Source organism: Chinchilla lanigera, unplaced genomic scaffold (genome assembly GCF_000276665.1).
Source record: "Chinchilla lanigera isolate Chin_1 unplaced genomic scaffold, ChiLan1.0 scaffold00114, whole genome shotgun sequence".
Classification (NCBI taxonomy): Eukaryota; Metazoa; Chordata; class Mammalia; order Rodentia; family Chinchillidae; genus Chinchilla; species Chinchilla lanigera.
Window position 1 is genome coordinate 1,526,333 of NW_004955515.1, and position 26,239 is coordinate 1,552,571.

Genomic DNA, 26,239 nt, shown 5'->3' on the forward strand with positions numbered 1-26,239 from the left:
CACGCCGGCGGGAGGAGCGCGCCCCAGGTTGGGAGCCGCGTCCCACGGCAGCCGCGGTCCTGCGCGAGCTGAGCCGAGCGAGCCGAGCGAGCCGAGCGAGCCGTGCGGTCTCCCAGGTAATGGCTTCCTGCGTGGGGGGCAGCGGCTCGGCGCGAGTCTGGCGTGGCCGGTCGGCCGGCTGGGACTGTGCGGCGTCCTCGTCTTCACGGGTGGGCGCGGGCTGGCTTCGCGCAGAGCGTGCTCGAAAAAGAAAACCCTCGGTGTCCTACTCGTTGCTAGACATGCCTTCCCGAGCAGGAGTGGCCGCGTGGCAGGGCTCTGATGCGGATAGTTCCGTGGACGTGGGAGTGGGCTTGCTGGATTACAAAGAGCCTTGGAGAGAGGTGGTCCGACGTGAGCCCGATGCGAGCGTGCCGCGGCTGCTTGCTGTCGGCTCTGCGCCCCCGGCTTCTCCAGCCCGGCTTCTCCCGGCTGGGAGCTCCCGGAGCCTCCGCCCTCCCGGGGACGGGTCTGGGTCAGGGTCTGGGTCAGGGTCTGCGACAGGGTCTGGGTCAGGGTCTGCGACTGGGTCTGGGTCTGGGTCTGGGTCTGGGGCCGCGGCTGCCGCTCCCAGTCTCCGCGCCTCGTGTGCTCCCCAGGTACTCCTTCCCCTTAAAGCTCCGATTCGCTTTCTCTGGGGGCTGGAGTGACTTTTAAGCCAGAAGCTGGGGATCGTGTGCCCATCCCGAGTGGAGAGGCGCAGTGTGGCGCACCGCGGCGGAATTCGGTCCTCGCGCGGTGACACAGCCTGCGGCTCCGGAGGAATTTCACGCCGCGGCCCTGGCTGCCTCCAGCGGACTCGCCCTGCTGTGAGGATCTAGCCTAGCACATCGGAACTTTCCTGGGTTGGCTTTAAAAATAACTTTGAAAACATTATTTTTTAGAGTATTTTCTAGGTAACAATAAAAAGGCCAGGGCATTTTACATCCGAATCAGTCCAAATGAGCTTCTTTTCCAGTAGGGTTTGGATCTGAAGAGGTGGAGTGGGAGGGAGAGACAAGAGGAGGACAAAATTAGACCAATTTAACAGACTTATAAGGAAATCATACTATTTTTTGTTGTTATTTGTTTGAAATTGCAAATTCTAACCGTCCCATTCCTGGATGTGCAAGGTGCTTTGAGCAGGGCGCAGGAAGACCCCAGTTCATCTTAGGGAAGTGGGAGACGGGATAGCAAGGGGACCTTGGCATGTTGTGGTGGATGGCATTTATCCGGTCTGGGGCCACATCCCCGTGGACGCAGGGAAGGGCTGGGAAGAAAGGGGCGATTGCTGTCTCTCCCGAGGAGCAGAACGCTGCCCGCTTGTGCCTGCACACAGGAATTACGTGTGGAGGGTTAATGCCAAAGCCTCCAGAATCTGTTATTACTGCTTTAATAGAGTTGTTCCTAAAAAGAGGCTCCGAAAACACACAGGTACTTCTCAGAGGCTGCGGCAGAGCGTTTCAGCAGAAGAAGGCAAGGGCGGCTCTCCACCCTCCCTGTGGATCCGATCGTTCTCTGCGCGCCGCTCTGAAGCCTCGCTTCACTAGAAACGGATTACTTCAGCGGTGCACGACGCACATCTTACTAAACAGTTAAAATGTTTGAAAAATAACGGGGGTTCTTTTATCAGAAAGAAATTGTACCGTGATGATAGAAATATATTATTCGTTCTTCTTATTTTGGTGCCATGGTGGAGATACTGAAAATTAACCTACTGATTTTGAGGCAAAACCATCATTTCCCCCAAATGAATGCCATGCATTTCTGTACCTAAGAATTTCTTTGTGGCAAAGAAGAGCAGTTGATTGCCTCAGGGGAGGGATTGCCTGGTGATTTTGAGAGAAAAAGTGCGGGCCTGTAAGTTTTAGCTGTGCCTGTGTCTCCTTCCTGTTGTCACGCAGGAGGGGACTGGCTCTGCCCACAGATCATCCATCTATCTCTCTGGTCGCAGTATTGGCTGTGGACAGATGTCTCTTTCAGGGTTGAACTGATTTCTGTGATATTAATTGGTTTTGACTATAATTTCTCCAGGAAAACAGCTGTCCTTAATCAAAAGAGAAGATGATGGTTTTGTGTTGTTAAATTGCTGATGTTCTTTTGGAAGTTAAATTTACTGACGCATGCATTTTAAGCATGAGATTAAATTTTTTAATTGCTTTCAAGCAGTGTTTTTGTTTCAGTCGTGTGACACTCCAGTCTCTTCTTACTGACCAGGTAAGAAGTCTTTTAAAGTGCTTGGAATAAATACTCACTTTGCTGTCACCACTGTAAATTCTAAAAAGAGAGTCCCTGTGGCTCTGTCTTTAACGCAGCAAAGTATTGTTATAGAGCAGTACTGTCCAGTGGAAGGAATATGTGTGAGCCACATGCATACTTTAAAATGTCCTGTGAGTCACACAAGAAAAATAAAAGGAACAGGTGAGATTAATTTTAAGAATATATTTTCTTTCTTCCTTTTTTTTTTTTTTTTGTCTTTTTAAGACAAGGTTTTGATATGTAGTTCAGGCTGGCGCAGGTCGTGAGTTCAACTCCTGGTACAAATAAATAAATAAATACTAAAATGTTAGGAGCCACTGCCAACTAAATATTCCCCAAAATGAATACACAAATAAGTGTCAAGTTGATATGAGGCATGTGTCCTTCCCTTCTTTGCCATTAACTAGTTGTGTAAACTTGAACTTGTTATTTACCTTTTTATCAGCCAGACAAAGGACAGAACCAAATATTCCCGTTGCTCTGTGAAGAGTAAACTGGTGGATCCAATTTGCTTGCAGATTGGAGCGCTGTATCCTGCCCCTTATTATCTCCACCCCAGTACTTGGAGACTGAGATCAGCAGCAGAGCCCTGCTCCATCAGAACGTTTTACCAGGGGGGTAGCAGCAAGCGTACTGTAAAACCAATAAGCAGCTAGCGGGTCGTGATTTACCATGTGGTTGGATGTGGTCCACAGATCTTTAATAATATCCATTACCGATACAAGTCTTTTCAGGCTCTATTTTTTGTGACACTACTATATAAAAGTTTTGTGAGATGTAATGCTTTATCATAGACCCATAAATACTACATTGTTGAAACCCAGACATAAATAAGTTTATTTAGGATTTTTTTTGGTCTTTTTTGAGACAGGGTCTCCCTATATAGTTCAGGCTGGCCTGTAGCTCACTTTGTGCCCAGGCTGGTCTCCAATTTACAAGGATCTTCCTGCCTCAGCCTCCCGAGTGCTGGGATTACAGATGTGCACTACCATGCCCGGTTTTGAATGGGTTTAATGAAAAGATGTCAGGTGCTTCACCCAGACTGGGTGGGAAGGCGTGCGGGGCAGAGGGCACCATTTCCATCGAGCTGCCCTGAACATGCAGTGGGAGAGTAAAAGAGAACAGTGTTGTGGCTGAAGAAATTTCAGGCAATATTTTTTTAATGCAGGAACTTTCCCTGAGGGCTTTCCACAATAAACACACACACACATACCCCTCACACAAATACATGACACACCACATGCACACCTCACGGCTACCACACATGTCCTTCTTCAACTTCTCCAGAAGGGTCCAGGTGCTTATTAGGGCTCAAAGGAGTCCTTGGAGGTAGAGGAAAGGAGGTTTTTCTTTCTTTTTAATCCTTAGATTCTTTTTTTTTGTTGAATTGGAGCATCATTGTGGCTTTTGAGTTTAGGGATTTATCTGCAGATGACACTAAGCAAAAAAAAAAAAAAAAAAAAAAAGCATTAGAGTCCAGATCTCTGCACCCAAAGCCAACCCAGGCAGAATTTACTCAGCTGTCTATGACATAAAAACCCACCCTTATTAAAAATCCCATCAATGATGTTTTGCTGTTTTGAATAAACTTGGGTTTATCTCCCCAACCTCAGCAATAGTCCCGTGAGGTTTGAAGGAGAGTTCTTTGGAAAAATACGTGATTTAAAGGCTTGGCCAAGCATCTGCTTCCTTCTGTTTACCTTTGTGCTCCTTTGTAGCCTTTTAGTGACTTCATGGTGTTCTCCTTTATGACTAATGGTTACCAGAGGCTGGGGGGTGTGCCACAGAGTTGAGCAGTGGGTCCTAAGCTACAGTTAGACAGCATCAAGATACCCTGGGTTCTGGTATGTTGTTGTACAGAAGGGTGGCTGTAGATAACAGCAATGAACTGCAGACTTCAAAAATCTTAAGGAAATTACTTGGAAAGTTTCTTCTTAAACATGATGGATTGAGGAAGATGTGTTTAATTTGACTTAAACATCAGACAGTGTGCCCATGTATCAGATATCACATTATCCCGTTAATGTGCACAGGTTTTGTGTTTTATTAAAGCATCAGTTAAAGTAAATTTAACTGAAAGTTAGAGAATTAATGGGAGAAGACAAAATACAAAACTAACATTACCATAGAATAAGGTCTTTGTAAATGTTTGCAAGAGAAGTGTGGAACTCCTGAGTGATAGAAATGGCTGAGTGACCTAGATTTTGAAAGAACTCAAATTGCACAGAATATTATGGTAATCAAGTGTTTTTTAAAAAATTTCCCAGATAAGTTTTACAGATGACACTTACAGATAACTCTGAACCTGCTCCTGGTTCTTTTATTCCTTTAAATGTTCGTTAAATTTTTTTTCATATACTTAAAACAAGTTCAAGATGTGGAAATAAATTAGGTTGTTGGAAAAAAACTGAAACATAAAGAATGAAAATATAAAATTCAGGAGAATTTTTAATGATCTCAAGAGAGGGATTTTTGAAGGATGATCCTAAACTGGGATAGGAACAAGGGCCATTTTGTTTACTTGGTGACAAAGAGATTTTAAATTTTGTGAGGAAAACAACCAACATCAAAGGACAGATACCTACAACATATTTTAGATGAGGTCCGATGTCCTTTCTAAATTCTGTAGTCATTGGAATGCTGTGATGGGCTTGCTGGATTCAAACCCTTCAGTCTTGGGGCTGGGAATGGCTCAGTGACAGAGCATCTGCCTGGTACGTGTGAGGCCCCAGATGTGATTCCCAGAAACACAGAAAACAAAACTCTGAGACTCTGATTCAGCAGATGTGTGTGTGTGTGTGTGTGTGTGTGTGTGTGTGTATGTATTTTGAGTCAGATTCTTGCTGTATTGCTCAGGCTGGCCTTCAACTTCAGGCTGGCCTTAAACTCCTGGGAGTCCTCCTGCCTCAGTCTCCTGAGTGCTGCAGGTACAGGTCTGTGCCATCACACCCACCAGCAGGTCTTAATGGTTGCTGTTGAATAGTTTGAGAACCACTACCTTAATGCAGTATAAGATAAATGCCATCCTTACAAGCCAGTGGACAACTGAACAGAGATGGGAACACACAGGTTTCAAAGAAACACATACTACTTTTAACACAGGGAAATATGCTCAGTGTCACCCAAATTAGGTAAATGTAGTTAAATCAGTAATGAGAAATAGAGGCTACACTGGAAAGGATCAAAGAGTTTAATTATACCCTGCATTAGGCAAAGTATGAGGAAATAACACTCATACCATAAGAGTAGGTGGTGGAGAACTTGGTGATTTTGGAAATCAATGGGCAATCCATACAGAATTGAAGATGCATATGCCCTTTGACCCAGCAGTTCCAGTTATAGTTTTTTCTACACAAAGGTTTAAAAATATGATGACATATTTATATATAAGACTGTAGACGGAGCAAGGTGTCCCTTCTCAGAGTCACAGGCACCTGATAAAAATGGAATATGGTTCTCAATACCCTAATGTAGACAAACATACATGAAGTAATATTGTGTTCCTATTAGTCGTCTCTCTGACTGGGTGGCTATCCATTGACATCTCATTGTGACTACCTACCATTTTGTTAGCGCTGGATCACCATGTTGGTCATTCCCTGTGTCCGTTCATCTCTTCACTCACAGCCTTGCTGATTCATTACCAGCTTGTCTTTTTCCATGTGATTTTTGTTCTTGGCAAGGAATTCTTTATGGCAATGGAGACGGTAATCATGCTGAGTAAGTTTCCATTATGAATTTAAGAAAAATGTGCCTCAACTGGAAGGCTGCTGAGAGCTACCCAGGTACCAAGCACTGTGTGATGTTATCATCAGCAGATTCTACATGTATTGGCAGCTGTCCACTCTTATAGCACATATGCCCAAACTTCCTAAAAACCACAGGGCAGGCACACACGAATACTCACTGGTACATGGCTGCCTCCTGTCACTCCCTTGACCTCTGACTTCCAGGGGTTTTCTGTGGCTCGTCAAGGATGCAGGCCTCCCACTCAGGTGCCATCCAGGGTACTTCAGTCCTTTCTTTGGGTTCTGCTTCAATTGTGTGGCCTCAGGCACAGGGGAATTATTTGGGGCTGGAGTCCCCACCCAGGCCAGAGGCAGGGACAGCAGCATCCTCCTGCTGTAGAGGTAGAAACCACGCCTTCGACTCCTCAGCCCTGTATGGCATCTGAGCTGCTGCAGGTCTTAAGTACCATCTGCACCGGAGAGGTTAAGCTGGACATCTCTGCCTGCAGTGCCTTGCTCCAGGCAGGTTCCTTAGCCTCCCCTTTCCTGTCTGTTCAATAGGAGCAAACTTTGGATTTTCTCCTGCATTGAACAAATTCTTTTTTGCATGCTTCCAGTGGGCAAGCAGTATTTAAGCCTTGGAAAGACAGCAGTGCGTGGAATGGGTAAAAAGCCCATCTGGAGATTTTATATAGTAGAAGGAAATACAAAATTTTAAAAAGTAAGTTATATAGTATGTTACAAAGGGATGGCGTGCTGCAGAAAACAACCAGGAAGGCTGCACACCACTGGGCTTGAGGTTCAGATTGTAACTTGAGATAAGGTAGCTAAGGATGTGGTCCTTCAGGAAGGGTTTGAGCTGGACTGGTGAGAGGCTGGGCTGAACCCTGTGGATGTGTGTGTGATCCAGGCAGAGGAGCAGCTGGTGCAAAGGTCCTGAAGCACAGGCATGGTGGACATGTTGAGGAGCTGATTGTGGCTGGAGTGAAGTGACCAAGGGCAGGAATGGCAGGAAGTGGTATAGGGTGCAGGGCCTTTATTTTAGTGCTTGCTCCCATATGGCAGGAGCAGCTGATGCTAGGCTGGACACACAGGTGCAGTACTGCAGCCCAGGGTACCAAGGGCCTGGAATGGTTCAGCAGGATGCAGACAGCCACTGGTGCTGCTGCAGGAGCACAGGTGAGGAGGGCGGCACTCTGAGACTGTCTGTGATACACATTGCCACAGAGGGGGCTGGGGATTTAGTTCAGCGGCACAGCGCCTGCCTGGCAAGTGCAAGGTCGTGAGATCGATTCCAGGTACCGGAAAAAAACCAGCAAATGAACAAACACATTGCCACAGAGTAGATGTGAGGTGGGCGAGCAAGGGACCTAGGAGAACTCCAGGGCTGTCCGCCTGGGGAGCAGGGAGTGCTATGGGCTGCATGGGAAGAAGCTGTGGAGGAGGAGTGTGGGGGATGTCACCACAGCACTCAGGTGTGGAGTGGGAAGAGGTTGTGCTCGGCTGCAGGTAGGGCGAGGTGCTGCCACAGGTGTGGCTGGAGCTGTGGGCTGTGAGTGACGTTTACGGTGGAGACGGCAGATGTCACCCTGGCCGAGTGCATGGTGTGGAGAGGTGAGAAGACAGGACGGAGACTGGAGCTCATGCCCGAAGGAAAGATAGTGCTGCACCCCCACCAGCACAGGGCACACTGTTCTCTGCATGAGCCCGAGCTCCTGCCCTGCTGTTGCCAGTGGTCCTTTTACAGTGAAGGGCCCATCCTGTCCCCATTCTGCTCTAGGACCGTGTGGTGGCTTCCCATCCTTCTCGGAGTTAAAGCTGAAGTTTTGTTGGTGCTTACAGGGCTCTCTGGGAGCTGCCTGCCCCTGCTCAGCAGTGCTAGCCCTGCCCAGCCCTGCCCTGTTCTTTGGAGAGCACCTCCCCATCCAGTCCCCTGAGTGGCAGACAGGTGTCTGTGTTCACATTGTGGTTCCCTCTGGCCAGGAGCTCCCTTATCAGATTGCCACAGGTCTCATACCAGCACCTTTCTTAGACCTTGGCTGAAAGCTCTACCTCTCCTGGAGTCCTGCCCTGGCCTGTCCTCACCTCGTATGCCTTGACATATTCTTGAGTTGAAAGATACTGCATTCATGTGTCTTAATCAAATGGATCTGTTTCCATGGAAATCTTGCATTTGGAAAATATTGATAATGATTATAAAATGTTGATAGTGATTTAAAAATATTGATAATGATTTAAAAATGACTTTCAATTATACAGATGGGAGAAGGTGTTTCGTTCTTTGTCTTGGGTAGATATATATTGTTGGGGGGAAAGTCAGGCACTGCTGTCCCTTGGTGTCTGAGGGGCATTGGCTCCAGGATTCCTGAGGATACCCAAATCTCCAGATTCCCAAATCCTTTATATAAAATAGAGAACTGTATTTGTCTGTAAACTATGCACATCACTCCTATACTTTAAATAACCTCTGTATTATCTATAATACCTAATACAGTGCAAATGCGATGGGAATAGTTGTTTATGGGATAATGACATGAAAATGATAATCTCCATGTGTTCAAAATAAACAGTTTTTCCCAAAGAATTTTAATCCAAGATTGGCTGAATCCATGGACTATGATTTGTAGGGCCACTGATATGTAGGGCCAACTGTAATGACATAATCCGTTTTACATCTCTTCACAAAATGCTCTTTCTAGGTTGATTGGTTTTCCAAAGTAGGTACTGTGTCTGTCATACTTAAAATGTCACCTTTAGGTTACAGCGATGGAGGAACTGTATTCAACTTTGAAAAATAATGTACTATTTGGCATGCTATAGTAAACCTCTTGTCAAATGGAAAATGCTACCGAGTGTACAGCAGTCACTCTTTGGTATAAGGGAAAAGTACACAATTTGATTTAGTTCTTCAACTCATTTCTTCGCTGCAGGACAACTGGTAAACCATCCTATGGTAGCAGTTATTCTCATGGTTGTCCCCATCTCTGTATAAAGCATTAGAAACATTGTACTGTATTTTAAAGTTCTCCCTGCTATATGTTAAAAGCGAAATATCTGAATGTGTAATATCCAGTGGTTCCTGCCTGCTTCTGGCTTTAGCTTTGTGGCTGCAAAACTGTATTGATAAGTGAACTTCGGTTCATTTCTCTTGCATTTGTTTGTCTGTGAAATTTTTTGTGTCAGTTGACATTGCCATCCCATGGTAAGGTTCCTCTTACATGGTTTGTTTTTTTTTAAATAACTGTTTTCAAATAGCTTTTTTTTTTTTTTTGATACTGGGAATCGAACCCAGGACCTTGTGCTTGCCAGGCAGGCACTTATACCACTGAGCTATATCCCCCAACCCCCTTCAAATAGCTTCTTTAAAGAATTCACTTCTTTTCCCCAGTATAACTTTCTTTTGTTGGCTGACACAAAATAATGTATTTCTGCAGTACATAACCCGTGTGTGCTGAGGGGCCCTTGCATTCCACCTTGGGTGGGAGGTGGAGATGTATGTGCTGATGAACCACCTGGTTGTCCCTGCTTCCCAGCACTGATGCCTGAGTAAGACAGAGAGTGAGATGATGGAATCAGATACACAGAGAAGTACTTTATGTGTTCTAAAATATTTTCTCATTAAGAGAGTCATTCTAGCAACTACCAGATGGGCTGAGGAGTATTTAAAGTTCTTCTCTGTTTACCCAAATCACCCTGCTGTGTGACTTCTGATACTAGTTTCTTTACCCCTTTAGTGTAGTTCTTTTCCTATAAATCTTCCTGTAGGATTTTAAGGAAGGAATGTATTTGAGTTTGACTCTATACATCCTAGTATATTATTTATTATATTTTATTACAACAGAAAAATAAATGTTTTTTCAATGGTTTGTAGCCTTTTCTCTATTAATAAAAATCCTCAAAAAAGGATTCTAAGCATTTTCAGTAAGTCAAATCAACAGCAATGGTTTCACACGATCAACAGGACAAAGTGTAGTTAGGGCCAGGGTGGAGGTGTGCATTTTACTTGATCTTCTTTGAAAAATTCTTTAAAACAGAAATAATTCTGTTTTAGGTTTTGAGGGCCGCAGAGATCAGAGTAGATCTTTACTCTGTTTATTCTGTAATGTGGCTGGTGAAAAAGGAACATCCACTGGGCCAGTACTGCAGACCAAGTGTACACTGTGAGTTTTAGCTTTCCTGCATAGCTTTGCTGTTATTGCTAAGAGCGTTTACAGTGTAGTCACATATGCTTTTGTTATGATAAAATGTGCATAACACTCAAGTTACCATTTTCAAATGTAGAGTTCAATGGCAATAAGCACACTCAGAAGTGCAACAGACACCACCAGGCCTCTCCACAACTCATCTGAAGAACTGAAACTCCACATCCCTCCCACAACCACTCCCAGCACCCTCAGCCCAGTCCTGGCCACGCCACTCCATCTTGTGTGTCTGTGGACTCAGTCACCATGCTAGTTACCTCAGGAAGGTAGAACGGGACAGTATTTATCTTTTTATCACTAACTTATGTCCCTTAGCATAATGTTCTCAAGGTTCAGCTGAGTGGTAGCATGTTCCCTTTTAAGGCTGAGTAATATTTCTTTATATCTATATCTATATCTATAATCTATCTATCTATCTATATGGCATTTTATTAATCTATCTTTCAGTGGACATGTGGGTTTCTTCTGCCTCTTTGCTTTTGGGTACAGTGCAGCTGGGACATTGGTGTATGGATGATCTGTTATAGTCCCTGCCTTCTGTTCTTTGGGGTATATACCCAGAAGTGGAATTGCTCAATCATACAATAATTCTGTTTTTAACTTATTCCACAGAGGCTACACCACTTTTGAGTCCTACCATAATGCAAAATGGTTTCAGTTTCTCTATATCTTTGCCAGCATTCATTTTTAAGTACTTATTCTAAGTGGGTATGAAGTGGCTCTTTACTGCACTTTTGATTTGAATTTGCCTAATGAGTAATGATGTTGAACATTTTCTCATATGCATCTAGGCCGTTTATATATCTTCTTTAGAGAAATGTCTAAGTTCGTTGTCCATGTTTTAGCTGGTTTGTTTGTTCCTTTGTTGTTCAGTTGCAAGAGTTCTCTTTATGTTTTGGATACTAGATACTTTTAAAAAAAAATAGTATCCCTTTTTGTACAAATGGATATTTAATTTTGATGGTCTAATTTATCTATTCATATAAAAGTATAATAAGTATTGAATAGCGAAAATAATCTCTAAGAAAAAAAGAACAAATTTGGAGAACTCATACTTCCTAATTTCAAAGCCTACTATAAAACCACGTGGTACTGGCATGTGCACAGACAGGTAGTTCAGTGGAATAAAGCTGAGAATACAGAAATATATCCTTGTGTTTATAGTTGATTGGTTTTTAGCAAAAGTCTTGCTTCCTACAGTTGGGAAAGGCTTGTCTTCCTAGCGAACAGATGCGATGGGACCACTGGATATTCACATGTGAAAGAATGCAGCTGGACCCTTACCTCACACTGTATACAAGAGCCAACTCCACATGGATTCATGACCTAAATGTAAGAAGTAAAATTGTAACACTCTTAGAACAGATGTAGGGTAAACCTTCATGACCTTGGATTTGGTAATGGATTTTTAGATATGATATCCAAAGCAATAAGATAATTCATGATATTTTTAAAAATTTTTTGAGTCCCTTGCCAAAGTTTTACCTGGGTAACACTAGAAACTGGCCTACTGAAATGCATGTATGAAACCCTGTGTTCCAGTCAGCTGCACACAGTAGGTCAAGTGAGCCATCATAACCAGCCTGAACACTTCTTCCATGTGTGAAAAGCCTTGTCCTCTGCTTGTCTTTATTTTCCCTGCAGGGGTTAGCACACTGCACTGGGTATTGACCAGGGTAACTGAGTTGTTTATTGTCAACATCATTTTTCTTTTTATTTCCTTTACTCACATGGAAAGAAAAGGAATAAAGCAGAAAGTGACTAAAATAAAGTCAAGATCTTGGCAGTTTTAAAAGTGTCACTAACAGCATTTTCTTTGATCCTTGGCCTTCTTATTTTTCCCAAATGAAATTGTTTCAGACAAAATTCAGCAAACCTCAAGCTATGGACTTATTTAGGAGATGAAACTCCTAAAAATAATTGATTGTATTCTTTCCATTCTGAGAAGATTCTCATCCCATGCTGCTTATTTCACTGTAGCAGGTATTATGCATCTTGTCCCCAGCACCTGAGACCTTCCTGGCTGTGCCTGCCACTTCTGCACCTGCCCTGACTCTGCAGGGGGGGGTGACCCCATGACACTATGAAACAAAGTTCCTGAAAGAGGGGTTTGTGTTTAAGGAGCAAGACAAGCCATGGATGTCTCTTTTGTAACCAAACAAGCATTTCCCATTATTAAATAAATCTTTCATATTTTTGATTCCAATAAAAAGCTACTATAAGAAACCTTTATTTAAAACAAGACTCTGAAAATATATAAAAATATATACCTTACCTAGACAAGTAAATCTTTCCGGAGAATTTATGCATAGTTGAAAGCTGTTTATTAATTTCTTTTTAAGATATACATAGTCATGTTGTAATATCAGAAATAGTCCCTATTTTTACTTAACTCATTCATATATTTAAGTGGGCCATCAAGCATGAACTTTTAATATGGAATTTGTTTACTGTGAATAATGGTTCAGTGTTATCATGAGGAGAAGGCACTGTGGGAAATGAGGTGGCCAGTGTCCAACCTGAGGACACGCTTGTCCCATTGAGCTCACAGTGCAAGTGGGGTGGTTCTGGCGGTCAGGGTGCCACATTACTAGCCATTTCAGTGTTCACTCTAAAGAGCTGAAGTCTTCCGTTCTTTAGTGTTTCACTAGCTTCAGCCAGTCACACCTCATTGTCTGCGGGTTTCAGGAAACCAACAGCTAGGGCACCAAGTCCCTTGTATGCAATGGTGTTCTGTTTGTGTGGAACCTACACACATCCTCATGTGTACATTATTTTTATTAGTACATGTTTTGCAGTACACACTGATTACATTAATCGGGGGAATTTGTACATGTTTATTTCAAGGCATCATTAGACTAATAATATCTGAGGCAGGGTAAGTGCTGTGTGAATAATTGTTATGCTTATTGTTTAGGGCAGTGGTGGCGAACCTGTGGCAAGCATGCCGCAGCAGGCAGTTTGGATCGTTGAAAGCTCTAAAAGGTTCCCCATCACTGGTTTAGGGAATAATGAAAAGTTGTACATGTGCGGAATTAACACACATTTTTCCCTCATATTTTTAACCCATGATTGGTTGACGCTGTGGTTGTGGAATCTATGTATACAGAAGGCAACTCTTTTTTTAAAAGCATTATTTCTAGGTATAATACAGATAAAGACTATGAGTTTGTTTTATCTGCGATGTTCTTTCTTTTTCATTCACATGGACCTAAATTTCTTCCATTTTTTCTTGAATGGGAACCGAATGGGAACCTTACGTGACCTTGGAAATCAAATTCATTTTCCCCAGAATCCAGGCCTTTACTTGATTTTCAGTATTGAAAAGATTTGACTTTGAGTTCTTCATGGACACATAGACACATTCTTGTATCATGTGCCACTTCGAGGTGGGTAATGTATTCCCTTTCCTAGCCTTTCCCTTTGCCGGCCCTTCACAGGTGGTTTCCAGAAATGTGGGAGCTGGCAGGGACAGTTAGTCCAATTAAGTTCAAGAGGAGGAAAGGGAAGGGGCTTGTCTAAGGTCACCTGAACCACCTCCCTGCACAGGATGAGCAGACCCGGGTATCCTCAGAAGAGTCTACTACAGTCTCCTCTCCGGCCAGTGTTGCAGTGCTTTTGTAAATCAGATGGAAAACCAGAGACTGGAAGCCATTTTGGAGAATCCATTTTGGGGAACCCAAGGACAGGACAGAGAACAACCAAAGTGAACTGAACCAGAGAGATCGCAGATCTGGAAGAGCAGCAGCAGATTTCAGTGACTGCTGTCATTGACATTCAGCATGTCACCACTGCTCCTGAGATAAGGAAGTGCTTCTGTGAAAATAAAGAAAGCAGAGCACCAGGAAGGTTAGTAAAAATATCAGGGAGAAGATCCTAGAGGCGTGAGTATAGGTATAATCAGTCATCATCTAATAGAGACCTAGAAAGGGAGAAATAAACAGGGGTTGGGATGTTGTAGTTTATAAAAAAAAAAATCAAAAAAAATTTCCCCAAGCTGCAGAAAGAATCGGGATTTTATCATTTTTCTTCACCTCAAGATAAAATTTTAAAAAATTAAAAAGCAGTTTTTTATATATATCCTGGTTAAATATCGTTGCTCCAAGGTTAGAAAACACTGACCCTATCAAAGCTAAAGAAAATAAAACACCGATTTTCTATAAAGAATCCTATTGGCTTTGGATTTCATATTAACAGCCTTGGATATTAGGATTAAAAATAATTGTTAAAATCTGGAGAAACACTTTGTTTGACTTCATTCCAGATTCTATCAACCAAGAAGGTGTTGGGACACTGAAATCACATCCAAGCCACAGCACCATCTAAAATACGTTGTCAGTATGTTTATATAAAAACACATAGAAGGTTCAAGGATGTGGACAAATTGAGCTTTTAAAAATTGATAATTAAGAGTTCTTTAGGGAAAAAAATTCCTGAATGGAAAATACAACCCAAATATTGTTAACAGAAAATAATTCTTTAGCTAGTAAAGTATAATCAAAGAAAATGACCTTTGCCTCTCTGGGGTCCAAGATACCACCCATTTTTGTAGTGAAAAATATTTCAAAGTCAAATGCCTGCTGTTTATTGGTGGGCTTTCCAGACAGCCAGCAGAAAAAGCACAGAATATTGATTTTTTTTTTTTTTTTTGAGGCAGTGTCTTACTAAGTACTTTAGACTGGCCTTCAACTCAAGGAAATCTTCCAGCCTCAGCCTCCTAAGTGCTGGGATTACAGGCGTGTGCCACCACACCCAGCAGAATATTGATATTAAGCTTTAGAAGAAATTGTAAATGTTATATCTAGAAAGCACAAATTTGGTATATATTTTAAAATATAGTGCCAGACATAGTGGCATACACCTGTAATCCCAGCACTCGGGAGGCTGAAGCAGGAGGATTGTTGTGAATTCGAGGCCAGCCTGGGCTGCAAAGTGAGCTCAAGGACAGCTTGTGAGATCCTGTCTCAAAAAGACAAAGAAAAAAAAAATAGTGTAACTGACAAAAGCCAGCAGTGGGCTGTTACTGTATGAGCGTGTCCCCAGTATCCATTGTGGGGAATGCGCCATGATGGTGTGTTAATGGCAGTGGAGTTATCTAGGGTGAGCGGAGCCCTTTCTAAGAAGAGGAAGGGAACTGAGTGGGCACCCCCTGCCCTGCTGCGGGAGCCCTGGTGACCTCAGGAGTCTGTGGTCCTCGCCAGCATGAAGCCTGACTCAGCATGGCCCTCAGCCTTGGGCCTCTGGAGCCTGAGCCGAGGAAAATGTACCCTTCATCCATTTCCCAGTCTGGGAAATTTCATGGTAGCCACGGAAAACAGAGGAAGATGTGAAGGAGTGCAGTTGTGTTAATGCTGTGACTAGATATGGCCCCAAACCGCCAAGTCAGAACATTAAGATCTATTACTCAAGTCGTGAGTGCATGATTCAGATTTATAAGGGTGAATAGCAGAAAATGATAACACTTTTGACTCTTTTTCACAGTAGTTATTTCTGGGAAGAGAGACTAGGGCAGCTGAAGGAAAGGACCTGACTAAAGACAAAAGAGCACTCTATATTCTGCTTGTACTTTTCTAAACCAAGTGCATGCATTATGTCATTTTGTATTTGCTCTAAAGTTTAATTTTATAAATGCTTATTCAAATTCACTTTTATAAATCCTTATTTAAATTATTCAGTTAAGGCTTTCCATGGTTTTTTTGGGACTCACCAGTTTGAAGCTGGTCATTTTGAGCTGCTGAGTTTTCCCCTCTCCTTCCTCCCCTCCTCTGTCCCTCCTCCTCCCCTTTTCCTTCCCCTTCCCTCCCACTCCTTCCCCCCTCCCTCCCCTCACCCTTTTCTTTCTCCTTCTCCTCCTCTCTTTTCCTCTCTGAAGAAAGACCTGCCGTGCACAAGCTGCATCCCCATGACTCCACATCCTTCTGGATGCTCCATGGTAATCTTTGCATGGAGCCTTTCCCACCCACCCCATCTCTACATGACCTTGCACAATTGTCTGTTCCCCCTCCTCAATCTCTAAATCACTTTAAAGATACAGTTATGAACCTTTCCTAGTTTGTCAGCATCTCTTCAATTTCCATTACCCTCAACCCCTTTGAACATATTTTTTTCTTCCCACACATCCCCCAGTATGTGACTTAATTAAAACTTTGCCAAGTTTTATCTAACTCCTGCATTTCACATCAAAACCTTGTGTTTCATTTCTTTCATAATTAATTTCCCAACATTACTACTCTTCTTACTGGGGTAGTCTGAGGACAGACCCTATTGGATTTCCCAGTTTTTAAAAAATTTTATTTTAGTCTATTAGTACATATTTGTGGTAGATGAAGTTTACATTTGCATGTGTGGAGTTGTATAGTTGGTGCGGGTATGTAGCACATCTTAATTTCTTTTTTTCATTCCATTTCCCTTCCCTCTTTTCCCCTCTACCAGTCTCTTGGTCACTCTTTTTTTTGTACATGTCCTTGTGTTTAAGTGATTTTTTTAAACTTCGGGGTTACATTCTATGATAATTTTAAAGGAATAATGCAGATAATCATCCTATCTAACATCAGAGCGTCAACATCTGTGAGCATGTGCGTAGCTCATGCCAAGTTGCTCAGCATTTCTCTACCCAGCGGCAGCTGTCACTTTCAGTCAGGTCACTGTGGCCTGGTCCTTGTAGTCCTTTTGCTCCTTATATGAATATATTCACTCTGTGCATTGTTTCTTGTGACATGAATACCATAGAGCTCGTTTATCTTTCCCATTGTGGATATTTAGGATGTTCCCATTGTTTGGAACATATTTCATTGTCACAAAGGAATCTCATCCCCACTGTCAGTTATTGCCTATTCCCCTCCAGGGCCCACCTCCCTCGTTCCTGTGCAGCCCCACAAGTGCTTTCTGTTACCATGGCAAACGCCCATGGCAATGCACTTGTGGTGGCCCATGGCCCATGGGCTCCCTCTGTGATGGTCCCATGGGGGTGTGCTCTTGCTTTGGCTCTTCCCTGGTCTGTCTGTTTCTTGACTGCTACGGTCAGCCTTTCTCTGACATGCCTCTGCCATACCATTTCTGCCTTGGAGCCAGCCAATGATGGACTGAACCCATAGAAGCTGTGAGCAAACTGACTTCTCTTCCTGTATGTTATGTGGTATCAGGTATATTGTCCCAGTGGTGAAAAAGTGACTAAGATACTGAAGAAGTTCTCTTTTATCCCTGGGTGTGTGTGCATCACAGATGGACACTGAATTTTTGTAACTTTCTCATTTTTTTGGAAATACAGAGATTGTCTTGTTTGTTTTTATTTTATTGATATGGTATATCACATTATTTAATTTGTAAATGTGAAAGCAGCTTTGCATTCCTGGTATAACTCTCACATTGTTATATTGTGTAATCTTTTTTATATATTCATAGTGTCTTAGTTACTTTTCTCTCATTCCTGAGACAAAATACCCGACATCCAAAATTAAGGAAGGAAAGGTTTATTTAGTTTATAGATTGTGGAGGTTTCAGTCTGCAATCAGCTGGCCCCAAGGCAGGGTGGCAGGGCACAGGGGCAACACTTCAAGGTGGCAGGAGACAGCAGAAGCAGCAAGAGCAAAAGAGGGGAAGAGCAAGCCTCTTTTCCTCCCTTATATTGTAAGCAGGCTACCCACCCTGGGGTCCACTATACCCACATGATATCTGTGCCCTCATCCTGCACAGGCTCAGGATGTTTACAAAGTGAGGACCCTGGCACCCTGCTAAGTCACTTAATTAAACTTGTAGACTTCTCAAATTAACACAATGTATCAACCAATACACATAGATTGTTTTTTTTTTTTTTAATATTTTGTTGAGGATTTTTGTATCTATATTCCTAAGAGACATTGGTCTATAATTTTCTTGTGTTATCTTTGCTTGGCTTTAGTATCAGAATAAAGCCAGATCTATACAATGATAAATGTTCTTTCTTCTTCAGTTTTTTTTTTTTTGTCAAAGTTTATGAATAACTGTATCTTTTTTCTTTAAGATTGGCTGTAATTCATCAGTGAAACCATCTAGACATGGCATTTTCTTTGTGACTAGTTTTTTTCTTGATTTTCAATTTAAACTATGTACCTGTTATAGTTCTATTTATATTTTTATTTCTCCTTGTGTCAGCTTTGGTAATTTGTGTCTGTTTCATCTCAGTTATCTGAAGTGTTATCATTTGGCATAGGTATTAAGAGTCCCTTACATCCTTTTTAATATTTTCATTTCTGTAAGGTCAGTAGTAATGTCTCTCATTTCATTCCTGCTTTTGCAAATTTGAGTCTTCTCACTTTTAAAAATCAATCTAGCTAAAATTTAACACTTTTATTTACATTTTCAAGGAAACAACTTTTAGTTTTATTGATTTTCTCTCTTATTTCTCTACTTTTTATTAATTTCTGCTGTACTCTAAATTTTCCTGGATTTTTGTTGGATTTAGTTTGCTCTTTTCTCCTCATTATTTTAGGGTGAAGATTAGGTTATTAATTTGAGAACTTTAGTCTTTTTAAATAAATGACATTATAATTATAATTTTGGAGCTCATTTATCATTCCCATTGTGGATATTTAGGATGTTCCCATTGTTTGGAACATTCACTGTCACAAAGGCCCGCCCCGTCAACCTTTTATCTTGATGGTACCGCTATGTACCTGCTCCCTTAGACTGACTGCAGAGACTGGTTACACCAGCTTCCTGCTGTGCCAGAAATATCAGCTGTGCTTTCTGCCTTCCTTTCTGTCTTCCTTTCTGCCAGGTATTTCTTCTGGCTGATGGGCCTTTTGCCTCTCCCCTGCAGCAGATCCCAGCCCCAAGTGAGGTGCGTGCCTGGCTTTAGGCAGAATGGGATGCTCATTAGGTTCTCGTCCTGCCTTTGCTTATAGCATTATCATGGCATCTGCCGTGCGGGATGTAATATAGCATCCTGCCCTTTGCTGCAATCTACTTCTGGGATCTCTTACTGGATAAGCACTGGCTTGTATGGTATCCAGAAGGTATGTTATAATTGCTGGTAAAATAAATGAATGCTTCTCAGGTAGAAGAATATCTTCTACAGTTGGGTAAGAACTATTAGAGAACCGAGGCCTGGCGTGGAGTCACTTCCCCGTCCCTCACTGACAGATGTACGTTGAACCTCACATCTCACTCAGCCCCACCCTGTGCCTCTTTCTGTTCCCTGCTCCCTAGGGAAATCCTTCCTGACCAATCAGGCTAGACTGGGTTCATTTCAGACCTCTGTCTTTCAGAATGTGCTGTGATATAATTTATTAAATATTTGTGAAATTATCTTTTTTATTTCTGTCTGTTCTGCTTGAGTCCAGGTTCCACAAGAGGATGGTTTTCTATCTCTGCACAGTGGTTTCCTGGCCCCTTGCCCACAGCCTGGCCTTTAGCCAGAATTCAGTAGATACTTACGTCTTTGGACAAATGAGTAACAGCAGCCACAGATATTTTCTGTTGTTGTTTGGTATTTGCTTTCTATGTTTTGGTTGCCAGCTTAATTATGGAGGCATTGCAACACATGACCATGTATTTAACAAACTCATAAAGAACGTATGCTATGGACCAAAAGCTCTTTTGGCAGTAGCATGCAGAGCTCCTTAAGACATGTTCTCATCCAGCTAGATATTTATACTCAAGTCTGGAGCTGAAGAGTCATAATAAAAGGTGAGACTGATTGAGGAAACTGCGTTCCAAGCAAAAAGGGAGCTTGATACAGAGAGAAACGTCAGATGAGATTCTATTTGCCTGTGGTTTAAAAAAAAAATCTAAATTGTGGGGCAGTTTGTCACAATGTTGCATTCCTGGATTGATCTTTAGAGCATTTAATAGACTTAATCAAACTCCTAAACAGGCTCTCCTGCAATCTTCCTGACATCTATTTATCTTCTCTCTTAGCATTCATGCCTCTTCGGTTAGGATTCCAAAGTATACATGAGAACAACTGAATGTTCACTTGAGCTGATAGGTAGGAGTATGTGCATAACAAAATCAGAAGATGGACAGATGGTGATTGCAGCCCGGGTCTTTAAGCTGATGTTCCCTCTGCCGGGAGGTACATTGAGTGTACAAACCCACTTCTTCCCAGTGTTAATTATGTTTAATAATTTTACTGGACTCTGAAAATGATTTTGCTCAGCAGTGCTTATTATCAAAGCACAGCTTCTTTTAAGAATAGGACAATGAAAAGTTAGGGCATGTGTTTGCCTGCAGAAAAGAATAGATTCCACATTTCACCTTAACATATTACTTGTCTAGTTACAGAAGGTGAATGTTGCATAACTCTCTGCTTTTGAATAATATGTTCTTCCCAAAAACTGGGGAGAATGAAAGATATTTGATAGTTTGGAAATGAGTAAAGCACATTTACAAATCTCTTAGATGAAAAATGATGTTTGTGATAAAACAAACCCCATTCTATTCATTTTTAATAGTAGTTAGTTTATAGAGTTATACTGGTATTACCCAGGTCCTTATAATTCTTGAAAGTAAAGCACAGTCATTTAATCATGACGTATAAAACAGCTATCCATGTCCATCTGTACTCTGGCTTGAGTAATGTGTGTGGCACTGACCAGTCCTTTCTGCAGGTGACCTGAAGGATGCCCATGGTGTCCACGGTATGTGTGATTTGTGTCCTAGCCTTGTCCCTTACTGGCTCTGTGACACCAGGATATTATAGTCCCTATCCCTTCTGTTTCAGGTTCAGCACTGTACAATAGAGATAATGATACCAACTGCTTATACAGGGGTGAGGATTTCATTTGTTAATATAAACATTCAATATGAAGAGCTCCTGTCCCCTGTGCCCCCCACTCCAGCCCCAAGGTTTGAGAAGGAAAAAGTCATACGTGCTTTTGACTAACATATGCAGTATTTCTGGTAAAGCAGTGAAGCTATTCTATGATTGCGTGTATGAGAGAGAAAGAGAGAGGGAGGGAGGAAGGGAGAGACAGAGACAGAGACAGAGAGAAAAGGTTGCCTGATGGGTGTGGTGATTTCCTGTCCTGGATTCTGTCTTGGTCGGACTCTGCATCCTTCCCTCGGCATAGGGTCTGTACGAGCCAGCATGCTTAGGGTCAAGGTCAATAAGGACAGCAGATTGGCTCTACTTAGCCACTGGGTATGTTGCTGCTCTGTGGGAAACTAAGGATTGACCAAACTGTTTGCTTTAGAATTACAGAAATTTGTAATTGAAATCTGAGTTGCTCTTATGCCAGAAAAATGAAATCAAACTTCATCACCTCATGTTTGAAAAGAACTATCAAAGGAAGGCTAAGCAATGTTTTTGAAGTTTTAAAAAAATTATTATTAATTCTCTCAACATCTGCTTCGTTTGCTAGGCAACTCCTCTGGATACCTGGAGCCCTCAACATGCCTGAGCAGAGCAACGACTACAGGGTGGCCGTGTTCGGGGCAGGGGGAGTGGGCAAGAGCTCCCTGGTCCTGAGGTTTGTGAAGGGCACGTTCCGGGAGAGCTACATCCCCACAGTGGAGGATACCTACCGGCAGGTGATCAGCTGTGACAAGAGCATCTGCACACTGCAGATCACCGACACCACAGGCAGCCACCAGTTCCCGGCCATGCAGCGGCTGTCCATCTCCAAGGGCCACGCCTTCATCCTCGTCTACTCCATCACCAGCCGGCAGTCGCTGGAGGAGCTCAAGCCCATCTATGAGCAGATCTGTGAGATCAAAGGGGATGTGGACAGCATCCCCATAATGCTGGTGGGTAACAAGTGCGACGAGAGCCCCAGCCGCGAGGTGCAGAGCAGCGAGGCTGAGGCGCTGGCGCGCACGTGGAAGTGTGCCTTCATGGAGACCTCGGCCAAGCTCAACCACAATGTGAAGGAGCTGTTCCAGGAGCTGCTCAACCTGGAGAAGCGCAGGACCGTGAGCCTCCAGATCGACGGTAAGAAGAGCAAGCAGCAGAAAAGGAAAGAGAAGCTGAAGGGCAAGTGCGTGGTCATGTGAAGGCCCCGGCTCCCCCGTGCCACAGAGGGGCAGCTGCGCCTGGTGGCGCCCCTCCCCAGTATACCCTCCTCGTCTGGGCAGCATGTCTGAGGCCCACATGTGACACATTGCATCTGCCCGAGCGCGGCCTCATGTCCCTACCAGGGTGGTCCACACCACTCTACCATCGGCCACCCTTCTCTGGAGCCACAGACCTGCCTCCTGGCTAAAAGGAAATGCAACAGTTCAGGCCAGCTGGGAGAGGTGCTAGCCACTGCACTTGTGGGCATCTTTGGCCATTAGGAGGTAGGAGGACTGGACCCCAGGGAAGAAGAATAAGCGGAGGGGATACATGTCATCTACATGTGTGTTGAAACATGTTAGCCCTGAGTTACAGGTACCAACCCCACACCAGGCATCTCTCCCTACTCAGAAGCCAGTACCATCTTGCGGGGGTGGGGTAGTGAGAAGACCAGCTGGTCCCAAGTGGACACAACAGTTCCCTTTCACAGGTTTTTAAGTGGACCCCCAAAGGATATGCGTGCCCCATCCATCCCCCCTTCCTTTCCCTGAGGGGATGATTCACCTTCTGTAGATCTAGTTACCACGCATCTTAGCTGAGTAGAGCACTTATTTTCACATGCAGCGATGAGTTCACTTATGGTGTGCTCTTGTGTCAGAAGTTGTTGTTCAGTTTTTGAGTAAAGGTATTGTGACATTCTTAAAACATCGCAATAATGTTCTTGTGTGTTACACTTTGAGGGTTTTAGAAATGTGAAGTTTCTTTCCTTTGGTCTGGGAGGGCTATATCTTCTTCCAGCCCTCATATTTTTAAATAAAAGCAAATAAAGTAGCTATTTTTAAACTTTTTTCCCCTTCTCAGACAGGTTTCTTCTTTTAAATAACTTGGTCAGTACCCAGCTGGGTAGCAGCCAACAAAGGCCCGCCAACAACCAGAAGCACATCCATTTTTCTAAATGACACAAACATGTACGTGCCACATTTTGCACCTCAAGGAAATACTTTGAAATATAACGTGTTCACTGTGTTTTTGATGATCCACCTATCTTGGAATACACTCCTGAAAATGCATTGAATTATTAGTTCTCTTGCACATTCCACTCTACTTGTCCTCTAAGAGCTGTTCAATGCAGTGTTTGCCCAAGAAAACAGCTGTCTTCTAATGATTGTGTGTACATGCTTAATTCTTCAGATTAAATTATGCCCCTGCTGGCTTCCATGCATGGTGTGGCGAAGGTGGCAGCTGCAGAAGGCCTGGTGCTCTGTCCTAGGTGGAGTCCACTCAGCCCAATGCTCCGCTGCAGCTCATGGAGTCTACTTGAGCTCTGTTTCTTGAAAGTGTCCTCAGCAGAGGCTTTTGGTTCAATTGGCAGAGCTTAGCCTGCTGTCCTACTGGACCATCCTCTTGGCCATCTTTCCTGTTGCCCACCCACCAGGCAGAGAAAGCTGTAGTCCTACATGAGTCTGCAGACAGAGCCTTTTGTCTCTTGAGCAGAAGTGCCCACGCTGGGCAGTGCTCCCAAGCTGGGGTAGTTGTGTGTACCATCTTCTGTGCCTGCTGTGTTGACTGCCCCTTCTGCACAGGGCTTCCTACAGCAGCCACATGATCACCTCGGTCCTCCCCAGCACACTGTGCTCTCAGCAGATTCTGGTTCCCTCCAGCCCTCTCTAGCCCTGCTCCCTTGCTGGGTCTCCTCTCAGCACCACCTTGCTCGCTCTGGTGATGTGCAGTGTGTGGGTGACCTTGGAGCATCTCTTGGCTCCGTGTTCTTCCCATCTCAGCCCTCTAGGACAGCCTCTCTCTGACTGCACTGGAAAGGGACAGCTGTGCAGGAAAGGGACATTCACAGTGAGAAAAGAAGGGCTGGGCGTGGAGCCGTCGGGAGCTCAGCCTGTGGCTAGTTCCACACTCTTGAAATCCCTCCTGGGGGCTCCCATTTCCAGTGAGATCTAGCAGCCGGCTTTTCTGCAGCATCTCTTCCTGTTTGTTGCTGTCTTGTTTCCACTTCTATTCTTAGAGATGATCAGTTTGCCATTTGGGTGTGAGCAAAGTGGAAGTGGCCACAGAATCTTGCGGCCAACACAGAGGGCAGAGATTTGGGTATGTTCTCTGCTAAAAGCAAAATCTGATCCTCACCTCCATCTGTCAGGTTGGTGAGACTTGTATTGTGAGTGCTTCCTGCCGAACATCACACTCCTACTGATCAGGAGCCAAGATTTCCTTCAGTCCTGTGAAGGCAGTTTCCACATTTGTTGTAACTGTTTAGGGCTTTATCAATACGAGAAGCTGATAATGACTGAGAATCAGATCTCATTCAAGATGAAGTTTGTTCCTTCATGTTTCATACATGAGTTTAGAGGAAAGGAAAGCCAGGAGGACCTCCACTCTGGGTCTTCACTCTGAGATCATTTCCTATGAACTGGATGGAGGATACCAGTGGTTCTTTCAACATCATCTTTTAGGGCTCCCCAACTGACTCAGGGCTTGAGGAGTTATTATGTAGTGCTGGGTCAGATGACTTTCAGCATTTGTTTGGTTCCACCCCAAATACGGAATTTTTGTTCTTGAAGACACATCCTACATTGTACGCAGGCACAGAAGTTTCTGATCCAGCCCCAGTAAGTTAAAAACTCAAAATATTGCTTTGAAGATGGCATGGTGGGATTAAGCGTGGAGCTCCGTAAGTTGCCCTGCGTCCCCGTTGCCCCCTCTCCACCCAGCAACAAGCCATGGGCCTGCATACAGTGCAGCAAGACCAACACAGAGCAATACTGAATTGTTCATTATATCTAAAATTATATATATTATATAATTTATCTTCCTGCATTTTTGAAGTATAAAGTAGTAAATTGTACATATCTGTAAGCTAGTGTATTTGTTTCACTGTTTGTAATATTTACGAAATGTTCATTCTTTGTAGAACAAAAAATGTATTAAATATTTTTAAAAACTGCTCTGTAATACTTCTTCCTCCCAGATTTGTAGTGTGTTACTCCTACACAAACTCTCTGGAAACCCTGTAACTCATGGGCCACATGGAAATCCTTGAAGACACATTCTGGAGTTCAGCAGTCCACAAGCCTGTATGTAGACAGTATTTGCAGAGCGTGACTTTTGTACGTGTGAGATATCAACATGTATATATTTAAGGTGTATCTACTGTTACAATTCCATTCTCTATTATATTTTATTTACTCTCCAGTTACAAAACTCACCCTTGCATATGAGTTTCTAGTTGCAGTGATGTTCTGGAAATGATGGAACATGTTACAATAAAGCTCAGTTATGACGCCCTGGCTGCAAGGTGGTGATGTTTCCCAAGGGTGTACTGGTCTCCATGGCTTTGCCCTTTTCACAGCCAGTGCTTGATCCATGCTGATTGGTGACCTGAGGAACTCCGGGTCTGTGCCCATCTTGGGTGGGAAGCAGCAGCTTGCCTCGTGGTATCCTGTGACATCTCCCTCACTGGGCCCTGTTATCACCGTGTGTACCGAGCTCCTGGTTCCTCACATGTCCAGGGATGAAATCACAAACCAATAGCAGAGGTTAGGTGAGTGTTACTGGAAATAATAAGAATTCTCTCCTCCATCATTTCCAAGTGGGCGGCCTTGTGGCCTGTTGCTCTAGACTCAGAGATAGGCAGAGCACGGGAATTGCTCCATTGTTTTAGTGGTCACCTATCATGGGGTCTCCCCAGACAAAACTGCGATCCAAACTCAGGCTCTTCAACCCAGTTCTCACATGTAGAGTTTAAAGGAAACGTATTTTGCAGGGGCGGGGATCTGGTTAGCGTGCATTTTAAGTTCCTCAGAACTAAGGAGCTTAGTAGGGAGTGGCTGCACTTCCCTTTAGCTGGGAAGGGCTGCACCCCACACTGCCTAAGAAAGTTCATCCTTGGTCCAAAGTCCTAGGTCCCTCGCCATTCTCATTTCCGTCTCGTCAATGTGGCTGATCACTTAGCTCTATCCCAGGCCCAGCCTCTCGCTGCTGCCTTACTCAGAAGCTAACAGCTGTTTTCTACACTATTGCAGGTGAAAGTGAAAGCAGATGTTTTAGCA

The 26,239-nt window shown here is 43.5% G+C and overlaps 1 protein-coding gene across 1 annotated transcript; it reads left to right on the forward strand.

The window, feature by feature from the left end:
• Nucleotides 1-103: 103 nt before the first annotated feature.
• On the forward strand, nucleotides 104-25,479 carry Diras2 (DIRAS family, GTP-binding RAS-like 2; the record flags this gene model as incomplete). Its single annotated transcript, XM_005408872.2, is given in 2 exon segments — nucleotides 104-116; nucleotides 21,550-25,479. A coding segment is annotated over 1 exon segment (600 nt). The 3' UTR covers nucleotides 22,181-25,479.
• Between the last annotated feature and the right edge of the window lie 760 nt (nucleotides 25,480-26,239).